Source organism: Oncorhynchus kisutch, linkage group LG7, assembly GCF_002021735.2.
Source record: "Oncorhynchus kisutch isolate 150728-3 linkage group LG7, Okis_V2, whole genome shotgun sequence".
Lineage (NCBI taxonomy): Eukaryota > Metazoa > Chordata > Actinopteri > Salmoniformes > Salmonidae > Oncorhynchus > Oncorhynchus kisutch.
In genome coordinates, this window is record NC_034180.2 from 32,394,838 (window position 1) to 32,407,379 (window position 12,542).

General features: G+C 39.6%; 1 protein-coding gene across 1 annotated transcript; it reads right to left on the bottom strand.

The window, feature by feature from the left end:
• Positions 1-2,048: 2,048 nt before the first annotated feature.
• On the bottom strand, positions 2,049-10,595 carry LOC109893932 (homeobox protein OTX2). The gene is made up of 4 exons (XM_020487133.2): positions 10,171-10,595; positions 6,943-7,158; positions 6,327-6,478; positions 2,049-5,967 (listed from the first exon to the last, which is right to left on the bottom strand). Exons 2-4 carry the CDS (start codon positions 7,037-7,039, stop codon positions 5,344-5,346), a joined length of 873 nt encoding a protein of 290 aa, XP_020342722.1. The 5' UTR covers positions 7,040-7,158; positions 10,171-10,595; the 3' UTR covers positions 2,049-5,343.
• Between the last annotated feature and the right edge of the window lie 1,947 nt (positions 10,596-12,542).

A 12,542-nucleotide genomic window follows, 5' to 3' on the forward strand; every position in this document is an offset into this window, starting at 1 on the left:
GTCCTTCCTTAACGGTATATCGTCTGATATATGAAAACGTTAAACCAAAAGAATATAGCAATAATTGTCATTGTCAGCACAATAGTGGACGCGGTTGTCATAAATGTAAACTCATTATCGTGGTCCTCATTCCTAAATCGTCAACTGATAACGGTTGACTTGACTTCTAATAAACTACCAATAGCCCTATACATAGTACGCTATAATTAATTATATTAATAATACACATTTACTTTTTGATATTGTCGTTTTTATTTTTTTTATTAATTAATTAATGTCCAATAATAGTTGATCCTGTCTAGAAGAAGGTGCTCATCAGCTGTTTATTTGTTGAAGCGTCAGTCGATGGCCTCGTAGCCTGTAATCAGAGATCGTGTTCACCTACTTTGAGGTAATAATCTGGGAATGCGTTTTAGGGCTTGTAAACATTTTCCCAACATCACGCGGGCCACTCACGCGTCTTGCGCAGGTTGCATCCGGGCGTCTCCAGTGAGCACTTGGTGTGGGCCTTCCCGACGTTGGTTATGGTGATGCGTTGCATGGCTGGCAGGACCAGGAGTGCTGTAGGCTAAGTGCAGCCTATTGTTGTGATGTTAACAAAAGATCGGAGGGATTAATGCAGCGTCTGCGGGTCCCATATGCTCTTCAGTGCGGTTTGCTTTTGATTAAAACTCGGAGTCTGACTGTAGGTATGGGGTCTTCAATACGGAGAATGCGCACCTGGTGTCTAATCTCACCGTCACTTGTGCACGCTTAAAATATCACATTCAAAAGTTAGAACCCTCAGTGAGCCTGTTGTGTCTCTCAGAATGTCACTGCACTTATCAACAAGACCTGATTATTAGTGCAATGTTTAGGTGAATGATTTATTCTGCGTCTTCCTTAGATCTCGATGGTTAAACACATTAGGAAGGCAAATAAATCACATCCTTCATATGGAGGAACACATATGGATAGTTAGTGGCTCATTTATTTTAATGATAGGTCTACAAATGCAATGGGTGTTTTGCACAAGCATGTGACATAACAATATTGAATCCTGTATTTTAAACCTAATCCAGAAATGAGAATTGCACCAAAAATGAAAGCAATTGTCTAAGGGTGGTGTTGGACCATCTGACATAAAAAGAAAAGGGGACCGTTGGATGAAGAAGCTTTAGATGGTGGTGATGGTTGTGATTTTGTCTTCTTAGTATTATTAATTAGTATTGTTTTTTAGCATTATTATTATTATTCTCATTGGGTCTATTCTTTTTATTGTTATCATCACTTATCACCATGTTGTGCATGTGCGTAAAGTTGTGCGTAAAGTTTCCCTGCTTAAAGTTGCTCCTCATCTGAATATGTCAACCCTACTGTACTACACTGTCTGACCCGCCAGCCAGCTACAGCCCAGCCCAGCCCAGCCACAGCCCAACCACAGCCCAGCCACAGCCCAGCCCAGCCTGGTCTGACAGTTATTTAGCAGCCTATTTGACCTCTAAAATAATATTTGTTGAGTATGAGCATTCATAGAGAGTATACATGTTGTTATTTAACTTATGTTAACCCTAATTACAAAGGGGTTTTTATTGCATTTTATGAGTTAGTTGATTTTTGTTATATTTCCATCCTAGGTCTAGATAAGGGTGCAAAAAAATTTAAATCACAAAAGCTCTGACGAAGGCCGTGAGGCCGATACGTCAGTTTATTTAATATCAGTGATACTATCAAGAGCAGTGTGCGGTTTCCTTTTCCCTTCTTCTTGTTCAATTCTTGCCATGAACCTGCAAATTAGATTGCTCAGATGTGCGAGTGCCTTTTGAATGTTGTTATATTTCCATTAGAATCTCTCATGAATAGTTTATGTGCTGTGAATCAATCAAACGTATTTATAAAGCCATTTTTACATCAGCAGTTGTCACAAAGTGATTATACAGAAACACAGGCTAAAACCCCAAAGAGCAAACAGTGACGAAACCTAGAGCGGAACCAGGCTCTGTGCGCTAGGGCCCAATCCGAATCCTTAGTTCCCGCGCCTAAAATTAATTCCACACTTTACACACATGTCCAAATTACGTGCGTTTATATTTGGGATTTCCCCTTATGAACACTGATCATTTATGGTCAAACCAAATGCTTATAGCAGACCGAAAGTTGTCCGTTGTTATAAAAATCTTCCTGCAAGTGACCTTCAATTTCAAACATGGAAACACATTCTGGAGGGCAGAGGCCAGTTGTTGTTGACACTGCACGAGGAGACGCAATCTCATTAAAAACGCATGCCACAGACAACTGCATCTATTGTTTATATTTGAATGATTATTGTTTCATTGTTTGTTACATATACGTTTTTTGTTGTTATTTTTTATATATTTATTTATTTTTACAATTACTAGGCTTCTTGCACTCAACTAGACCTTTAGGTTGATACAACCGAACTTTCACTTACATCTAAACTAACCATCTATTTTAGCTGATAATAATGATGATTTACAGTACACACACGAACACACACGCGCACACACAAACACGCGCGCGAGCACACACGCACACACGGTTCAGTCACCACTTTTTCTGAACTAAGGGATAAAATGGAATAAAAAGAATGAAATACAAATCTTTAGCCCTCTTTTTAATGGTTCAATTATTTCTAACCCGGGTTTTAATTAGTGTGTTTCCTTTACTGAGGACTCGAATGAAAGAGAGATTATTGGCAATGTCAAGGATGCTAATTGAATGTTCGACTTCTAACAATTACTGCATAGGCATGGAGTAATTAAAGATTCGATTGCCTGTCTGACTTTGCCTCAGTCAACTCACAATAACGTTAAATGCTCAGAGTCGGACTTTCAGAAATAACCCGGAGCCGACGGTAAAACCCTTTCCCCGCCCACTTTCTTTGCCTTCGCCAGATTTAGTTTTGTAGAAGTTCTCCATTGAGCTCCAGAGGACTCCCGGGTGCCAATTGTTCTCAAACAGTGCACCCCCTAAATCAGATTATTAAAAAAAAATGTTTTACTATCAAGGCAAGCTTGAAACTTTGTGCAATGACGAGTCGTAGTGGAACTTTCCAGAGAGCTGCGTTTCAATATATTTGATTAACTTAACTAATCAGACATCTTTTGTTGCCTTTTAATTGATTTCGGAAAACGTTTGCAGAATATGGGCAGCTTCAGTTTAGCAATCTGCAATTAGAGGTTCTTAAAATACATCCATATTATTACTAAGTGGCATGAATCGTTGCTATAACCTCATTATTTTTGTAGAGATCGAGTCAATCCATGAGTTGAACAAAAACTCAGTCAAAGTGTGTTTGTAGGGAGGCTGCTTATAACGAACTGGTACGGTAGGCCAGCTTTTGGAATGCAGGGTTGGGCAGAAGCATGCGGCGGTCTTTGAATGACTGTGCCCTAAAGAAACCCCGCTAGTAAAATATTGAGATTAGTTTCTCTTTGAGGCCAGGATTAACACTACTTTCCCAAGAAGCACATTCCTGTCTCTGAGATCTGAAATGAGCACCGGAAACTAAGAAAAAGCCAAATATAAAAAATGTGCTATACCCTGGCTGTTGCAGAAATACATAGGCCCTAAACTTATTTTGTATAGCAAAAATAAACAACGCAGGGCTGTTCACTGTCATCGTAGCCTATTTGTGTTGGTTATAACGTGGAAGAGTCAAATCCATGTTTTGTGTCTGTGGGTTTGACAAAGAAAAGAGCAACAACTATATTGTATGACTTGAAATAGGCCTACTCTGGTATTATTTATCCAATGTATGACTGAAACTTCAGCTAAATGTTTTATTTATTAAAACAATGGTCAATGTAGAGAGTAGGCTGCGTGTTTACCGTTTGAGGCTGATTAGAGGATATTGAACGGCCAAGTGTGGCTAATGATTGCTCACTAAGATAGTAATTACAGACCTAATTAACACACCTCTATTAAATTCGTTCATTAATTTCATTTAGAAAATATTGTAATCTGTGGTAAAATAATATAATGGCATAGGCCTCCTGCAATATATCTTGGCCACCAAGATTTTGCTTGACTTTTTGCTTGAAAGGCTGAAGTCGAGTCAGTAGTTTGCAATAAACATATCCAACGTTCATTCTCTGTCAATTCATCCAATAAATGGTATTATGGCTCTTCCTAGGAATATTTATTTGTTCAATTCAAGGTGAGGGAACATACATATAAACCTACTTCCACAGCGTTTCATCCATATCCGATGTCCACGGATGACGTTGTAAAATACATAAATATGTATCAACACACACACACACTCACACACAGTCAATAGTGAATCCATATTTAGCTCATTGATAAATGAGGGGGTCTGATCTCAGGACCTTTATTTGTGTCTGTTCAGCGGTGGGGTCACACCATTTTTGGAGCCATGTTAGGGATCCACAATCAACGTGAGTGATCAATGGATAGGGACGCGCTAGGCTAAGTCCAGAGAGGTCTCAGCAATCGAATTTATTTTCCAGTATCCCCTCAGATGTTCTACCATGTGTTTGGACAGTCAGGTTGTCTCTTGCAATAATCATTATTTAACCATTATCCATTATTTTCTTGTTGTTCAAAAAGTTACAAATCTATTAAAATCACAGCAGAGAGTCATCGCTAATGCGAGGGAGCTCACAAATTGCATACAATTACAACAGATCACAGTTTCGAAGGCTAGCACAGATTTAAAAAACAAACACATATGTACCATTTATATAAGACACACACTGATTGTCTCTTAGAAACTACATTTTGATTCCTTATAAACACTTTTTCTTAAATAAAGTAGTCAATCCGTGTCGCCTCGGGGGAGCGCAGTCCACACAACATTCCTGGTCAAAGTGTTCCTCCGCCAATAGGTCGGCAAGTTGTAAGAGGCTTAAATGAAGCCTGTCCATCCCAAGCACTTAACCAAAAGATTGGCTCCTCTAGCAATGTTGTTCTTGAATAAGGATTTGTTCGTGGCTGTGATGTACCATAAATTACTACGAGTCGACTTCAAGTTTTCTTTTCCTTCAATTAACCAACAGGTGCTGTACTGTAAGCATAGAGGTACACACTGACAGACAGATGAGATGGCTTCAACCTGTGAGATTTATGAAAAGAAAATATCTTTGCCAGTGCTAAAATAAATTATAACTTCTCCTCTGCTGGACGGGGACAAACTTCATGCCATCAACACCAGCCGCCACCGAAATCCCCCCCCCCCCCCCCTTCTCTCTCGAAGTTCATACCGGCGACACGAATAATCAGTCTTTTACGGATATATCTTATTGAAGGATGGCAGGGCTAGATGTTTGATTTATCATCATTATCTTCGTTTGAATAGTTTACATAGCCATATTGTTCTTTTCACAGGACTTGGAATTTCCACGATGAAGTCTGGTCTTTATAATCCAAGCAATCGGCATTGAAGTTCAGCTTCCAGGATGCCGCTTGGTCCTTATAATCCAAGCAGTCCGCCGTGGAGTTGAAGCCTAGCCCCGAGGCTCCGTAGCCCTGAGTGGAGAGGGATGCAGGGGACTGGTTCAGATGGCTTGTGACGGCGTTGGTGCTCATAGGACTGACTGTCGTCCCTGGGCCAGACAACTGGTGGTGCATGGGTGTAAGGTAAGAACCGCAGTCCATTCCGCCGAAGTATGACGTTGATCCGGCATAGCCTTGGCTGTATCCCGAGGCCTGTGTGTAGGTCATTGGGTAGGATCTTTGCATGCAGGAGGAGGATGTAGAAAGAGGGTCAGCCAGTGGAGAGATGGAAGCTGGACTCCAAATAGATACCGGTGCGGTGCTGGTTGATATGGAAGGGACCGAAGTAGTACTTGAGGGCGGTGTGAACTGGCCACTCGCCCCGCTCTCAGAGCTCGCTTCTCTGGCTGGAGAACTCTTCTTTTTGGCTGGTCGCACTTTGTTCTGCCCCCCGTTCTGCTGCTGCTGTTGTTGCTGGCGGCACTTTGCCCTTCGGTTCTTAAACCAAACCTAAAATAAACACAAAATAGCAAACACAATTAATCACCCAAACAGTAAGGAAAGGTTCACACGTAAAAGCAAAATGTGACGCAAATAGGCTTTTACGTGTGAACCAGATCATTTTGAAAAAAGTGTGTTGTGTTGATCATAGACTTCGGAGATGTTTTATTATACTGATGTTGAAAAGCACTGCTTGACACAGTAAACGTAGTCTGAGTAGTAGTCTATTTTGTTTTTCAAAGCTTTTGTTTATGACTGCCATGCCAATTACTGTTATGGCCATCTGTCTCCTCTCGTTTGAGTTGCCACAAACAGCGGATATATATTATTCATTGATAGGGAGTATTTGTGCCTGTGTCAACACTCACCTGTACACGAGACTCTGGCAGATTGATTTTCAGTGCTACCTCCTCGCGCATGAATATATCAGGATATCGAGTTTTTCCGAACAGTGCCTCTAAAACGTCAAGTTGTGCGCGTGTGAAAGTCGTCCTTTCTCGTCTCTGCTTGCGGGGCGTCGCTGTTGAAAATAAACATATGCACATAACTAAAAATGTTAATTCTACCCACATGAGATTATCAGAATACAAAGTAGGGATATTGTGACACAACTGTGAATGTATTCACTTTTAAGTGTAACTTATAACAACATTGTTTAACATGTATTTGCTATTCAGGGATAAGACGAATTCAGGACCAATGACATTTTACAAACATTTAGTGAAATAAGAATTTTTAAGTCAGTACAAAAGAATGCAAAATTTAGTTGATGTCTTGCCTCATTTTAGCATTATGATAATGCATTATTTACATTCATCCCTTGGTGTTAAAAAAGCATGTTTTAGATATAAATCAGTAACCAGAGGCATTATATCCATGATGGCTTTACGTGATTTGACCCTAATTGGAAAATCTAAGCAAATGAAGAGTTGACATAAATTATTAAAGCATCCATGCACACGCGTAAAAAGTGCTGGAACTTACCTGGGTAGCCCACGGATGGATGCAGAAGGTCCATTCCGGAGGTCGTTAAGCTCAGTCCGTTGACTGTGTAAGGTGGTTGCTTGAGATACGACATCATGCTAATGTTGGACTGGGGGGTAAAGTTGGAGAAAATGTTGAAAATTGGGTATGGCCCGTAGATGTCCTTGGTTGTTTATTGGTTATTTTTCTCGAGGTCTCGATTTTGGCGCTGGATGCCTATTCCAAAAATCATAAAAAGAGAAGAAATTGAGCAAAGTAAGTTGCATCCAGTTTGAATAGCATTTGATGGACTCAGCGCTGTGATTAGTTGGCAATAAACCCTATCCAACCGCAGAGTGCTTTTAAAACAGTCCCAGAGCCCCAGCTGTCCTCTTCAAGAAAGCGTGGCTCATCTTGACAAACGTCCCCCCCCCTCCCCCTCCACCCCCCAGGCCAAAAAAGCAACATCCTTAATTGCAACAAGTACTCTCAAAGAACAAAACACAGTCGCTCAAATGCACACACATTGGGACGCAGCAAGGATCATCATTTACATAGAGCCCAGCTAATTGTCTCAAATATAAGGGAATTGATTGGGGGCCATTTGCCGAGACAAAGACACTGTAGGCCCGATAAATGAGACTGATAACAAAAACCTTTGGCGTAAAGTAGCTAACAATGCAGTCAACTTATCGGCCCATTTTGTACTGTAGCCATTTCACTAGGCCAAGCTTTTCACCATGGCTCTTGGTTTTGTCCGCACAAGTAATCGCTGTAAACGTGAACAGGATGCCATTCAAATGTGAAAAAATAAGGCTACTTCAGCTAACAATTTAAAACTAGTACGGGACTCGACTGTGCCCAATAGGTTCTTCTCAATTTCCATCCTAATTAATTGCTTGCTGTAATTAGATTTACAAGGTTGAATAACGTTCAGAAGGCAATCGAAATGTTTTAATAAGGAGGCCCACGCTTAGGGGACTTGAGTTAGCCAAACAGGCAACCAACCCTATTAGCAGTTATAGGCTAACTCCCTCCCCCTATCTCCTACTGTCAAAACGCCTCTTGACTAATTTAAGGTGTTAAAACCCATTAAAAAACCCTCAGCCTTGGGCTGTAGGAAACATCAGCCCTGCCAATCAAACTGCTATAAAGTAACCTATTTAGACAATGTAGATGATTCATGAAGGGCCTGGAGTACATAGGCCTAATTCCTTTTAATTGGCCTAAATAATGTCATTTATTGGTAAATACATGCTTCATTAATGATTTATTGACATTGGTTATGAATCAATCAAAAAATAATATTACTCGCAGAAATATTTAGTTGTTGAACTGACTAATGACACAGCATAGGACTAACTTGAATATATTTGATTGTAGGTTATGCACTCTCTTATTTCAGGTAGCCTATAGAGCATGGACATTTCCATTTTAGTAGACGCTCTTATCCAGAGAGACTTACAGTAGTGAGTGCATTCATTTTCATACTTTTTTCGTTCTGGTCCCCCGCAGAAATTGAATCCACAACCCTGGCGTTGCAAGCGCCAGGGTTGTAAGAAAAACACTTACTCAATTACTTTAAATATGTCTGATTTAAAGAGAGGTTAACAACATATTTCCAGGAGTATCTTCATAAAGATTGAACAATTCTATACTATTGGAACAGTTCAACCTGGAGAACTGGTTTAAATAACATTTATGGTAACCCCCCCCCCCCAGTGTCTCTTGATTATTCGACCGGAGTGGCATTTTTTAATATCCATCCAACGGTTTTTTTTCCTCCACTCAATCTGTCACACTTAAAACAGACTTCGTCTACCAGTTGCACACCCGCTCAATAATAATTACCCTGTCCAATAATTAATTATGATAAATGTTTATGTTGATGAATTAACGAGATAATCCGGGTGGCACGCGCAGCCTAATTACAGGACGCTATCCTCAACTCTGCACTGCATTCAGTCATAATAATAATAATTTTGCAGGCTGAAGAAAATAAGTCAGGTTCTCCTCTTTCATTTAATATCCATATGCCATGCAGAATCACAATAAAACAGTTTTTCGTTGTAGTTAGACATATGGATAGCCTAATGGAAACAAATCAATATACAGGACTATGCTAAATAATAGCCTATAGGCTACATTTTTAAAGAAACATCAGGTCTATAACTTGACTAACACATTTCCAGATATTGTTTTTTTTTAGGCTACTCAATCGATATTAAAGTGTTAGAAAAGATTCCGTTTTAGAATGGGAATTTGATTATTTTACATGTAAGACTTTTTTTTACGGACAAACACACCTGTCCCTCTAACAAATACAACTATTTTTTTTAAGCAAATGTGGGCCATTTGTTTTTTAAACTATAGGTCAAGCGTAATTTGCATAAACCAAAGCAAACAGCTCATACGCGAATAAAAATAGCTAAATGTTTGAGATGTTAGGCTATATTTCCGAGAATTGCCAGGACCCTCCCGCGTGCCCTGTCACGACTGGCCGTTCCATATAGGACGGTAGGGGAGGGAGGTGCTGTACAGGCGGAAAGAGGGTTCACTACACGCCTCCTCAATTATCGCCCTTTGTCTGCATGTATTTTCACACCAACTGAGAACATTCACTGGAATGCATTCAGATTGAAGAAAGTAATCGAAAGAGTCGAAAACACATTAGCTATTCAAATTTCTCCAAGACAATATTTCTATTGAAGACAAAATTACGGCTGAAATTATTAGCCTTATTTGGATTGAATTAAATGTAGCTACAAACTAGCGCTGAGTTTTAAAATGACAGAATTGATTGTCACATTTAGGACAGAAACTGTGTCATAAAACTGTTTTCCAGTGTCCTACAGTAGGCTTCAGGCTAAAATGGAAGATCCATACACAATACACACCGGAGTGTTCAATGGTCTAATGAGTTTTTTTTAATCATTCGATTAACATGTGTCAGGACGTTTCTCTCTTTCTCCAGGTTATGCAAGGTGTTAATTGACCATAAATTGTTGTCCAAACACAGTGACCTAATAGGGCCTAATACACATTTTATGAATGTATTGTTATATTGTTAATGACATTTTATTGATATATATTTCTGCTGTGGGATGTTGTCTGTGTAGCGTATAGGCTAATAGGTAGCCAATACATCCTTTTGTTGTACAACAATTACGACTCCTATACGTATAATGGTAGGCTATAATAATAGTCTAATAATAATACAAATAATAATAATAATAAATGGCAACTTACTCTCGATTGTGGGCCGGAGTAGAATGTTCTTTGTCCAGTTCTTTCCTTGAATAAAATAGCTCTCTCGAAATCCTGTAATGTAAACAATCAAAAGTAACTGTCGCTTTGGATATATTCGAATAAAAATACCAACAAAACGTTCATCTTCAACACTTGCACCAATGTATGGGATAGTGCAAAAGCGTTTATGACGGTAAAATACATGCGGTTGTGATTTGTTAGTCTGTTCTGGGGAAGTTGCTGGAGTTGGATTTGTAGAGAGGGCTGGCCAATGAGAACGTCTGGAGGACTCGAAGCTGGGCTCTGTCTCTCTCTCTCGCGGGGAGATTTGCTGAGAAGCAAATGTCGCCAGCTACGCTTTGACGCAAACTCCTCAGCCAATGGCAGCGAAGGGGCGACTGAGCACATTTTCATCCCTGAACTGAGGGTAAATTAATCATAAAACCTCAAACTCACAGGGCTGCAAATCTTAGCAAATGGATAGGAGCAATTGTGTCCCTGCATCAAGACTCATTTGAGTGGTTAATGGACGGAGCACATTTAATCATCACAATTGACATGATCACATTTTGTGTCTATTTAGCACACTGAAGTTAGAACTATATTTATATAAACTGTTCCCAATTATGGTAAATATGAAACTACCCCCACGGTTAATAAATGGTTCTAACCAGTGGGAAAGGTAAAATCAATAACCACCGTATTTTAATCTTACGAATAATGACTTATAGCAAGAGCTAAAAACAACATGGAGCATTCCCCACGAATCCATGACAATTCTGGGGCCGGTGACAAAACCGTCCGGGCGAAAAGCAGGAGCTTCAAGTGGAGGCTAAAACACGGTCCTCTCACATTCCATTGCGTAGCAAGGGGGGATTTAGGGAGACTTATTTCCTTAAAACTGTCCTCCCATCCACAGAGCGCCCAGTCTGCTCTGATCAAGTTGATATAGCAAAATTCAGCCAGGGTATAGGGAATACTATACGAGGCGGACTAACCGAAGATTTTACCCTTATATATTATTTACCAGATATAATACTAATTCCTGGTGGTGTATTTTTTAAATAAGTTAATATCTTTAAATATCAGCCATGTTAAGACATGCTGTTGTGGCTGGAACACAACGACAGGGAAAATACCATCCCTGCAGGAGTTTGGTGGCATCCGACTTATTTCAGTGGATGCATTTTTACTGCCCCCTTGAATTGACTGGAGAACTCAGTCGGCCACTTACAGCTCAGGAGAAAATCAACGCCAGCTTTTTATCTCTCAAAGGTATGACTATTTTAAATTAATGTGAATAATGAAAACGTCATTTTTTGGATATTCAGAGTTATTCAGAGGCCTACATTTTGATTGATCGTTTCACAAAAATGTATGATATGTGAACATAATAACAGGTTTAATAGTTTTATGACATCCCTCTACAAAAAGCAAATCACATAAAAAATGTTTTTCTATAATATTATTATTATTATTATTGTTATTATTCACTTTTACAATTAGGCCTAAGTACTATAGTTGATTAGTTAACAGAACAGAAAGTCTAACTGAGTTCTTTCATTGCTATTGACTCGAGCCACAACTAATAGCCTACGTCACTTGTAATGAATGTAACCTGTATGCGCACCAAAACAATATGCCGAGGGTTTTGGCACGCCTTGGTAAATGTATCATCTTAAGGAGCTTTGAGGAACACACACACACACACACACACACACACACACACACACACACACACACACACACACACACACACACACACACACACACACACACACACGCACACGCACACGCACACACACACGGACAAACCCGCTCACTTCAAACAGATTCGAAATTCGAATATTGATTTAGATTTGTAAACAGAGACAGAACCTGGGTTTTATACATCGTCAGTTGCCTCTCTAGCAGTCTTAAGAGTAGCCTAGGTGCAGTATTTAATCGTTAGACCTGTCTTTTTACGCAATCAAAAACATTGACTAATGTAAAAATCTATATGATTTATTTTGACAGACTTTGATGAATGGAAATCGTCGGGGATCACTCCGTCTAGACTCTTTTTTTCTCTCTATCAATATTCTGTTCCGGACTCGTCATGTTTGCATCTTGACTGGAGTAAAGTTTTCCAACATGTTATCTAGTTTATGACCGGGGTTTCTTCAGCCTACAGCCGTTCTCTTTCTGAGGGATGGAAAGGGACATGGCAAGGTGTCAGGTATCTGTTAATACTGTATCTGCATTTTCTCTTCATTTTCTTCATTTGTGTTTTTGAAGCAAATTAGCCAATTCCATTTGTTAACCTTAGCGATTCGATTGTCCCGCGGTGCTTTTGGGTATAGTAATAAAAACAAATATATATATATAGGTAT

What these genes read in the sequence shown, in the direction of transcription:
- LOC109893932 (XM_020487133.2), bottom strand. Translation starts at nt 7,039, where the DNA reads ATGATGTCGTATCTCAAGCAACCACCTTACACAGTCAACGGACTGAGC. An exon ending in TCCATCCGTGGGCTACCCAG is followed by an intron (nt 6,479 to 6,942) that starts GTAAGTTCCAGC and finishes TATTTTCAACAG; the next exon opens with CGACGCCCCGCAAGCAGAGA. An exon ending in TGCCAGAGTCTCGTGTACAG is followed by an intron (nt 5,968 to 6,326) that starts GTGAGTGTTGAC and finishes TGTTTATTTTAG; the next exon opens with GTTTGGTTTAAGAACCGAAG.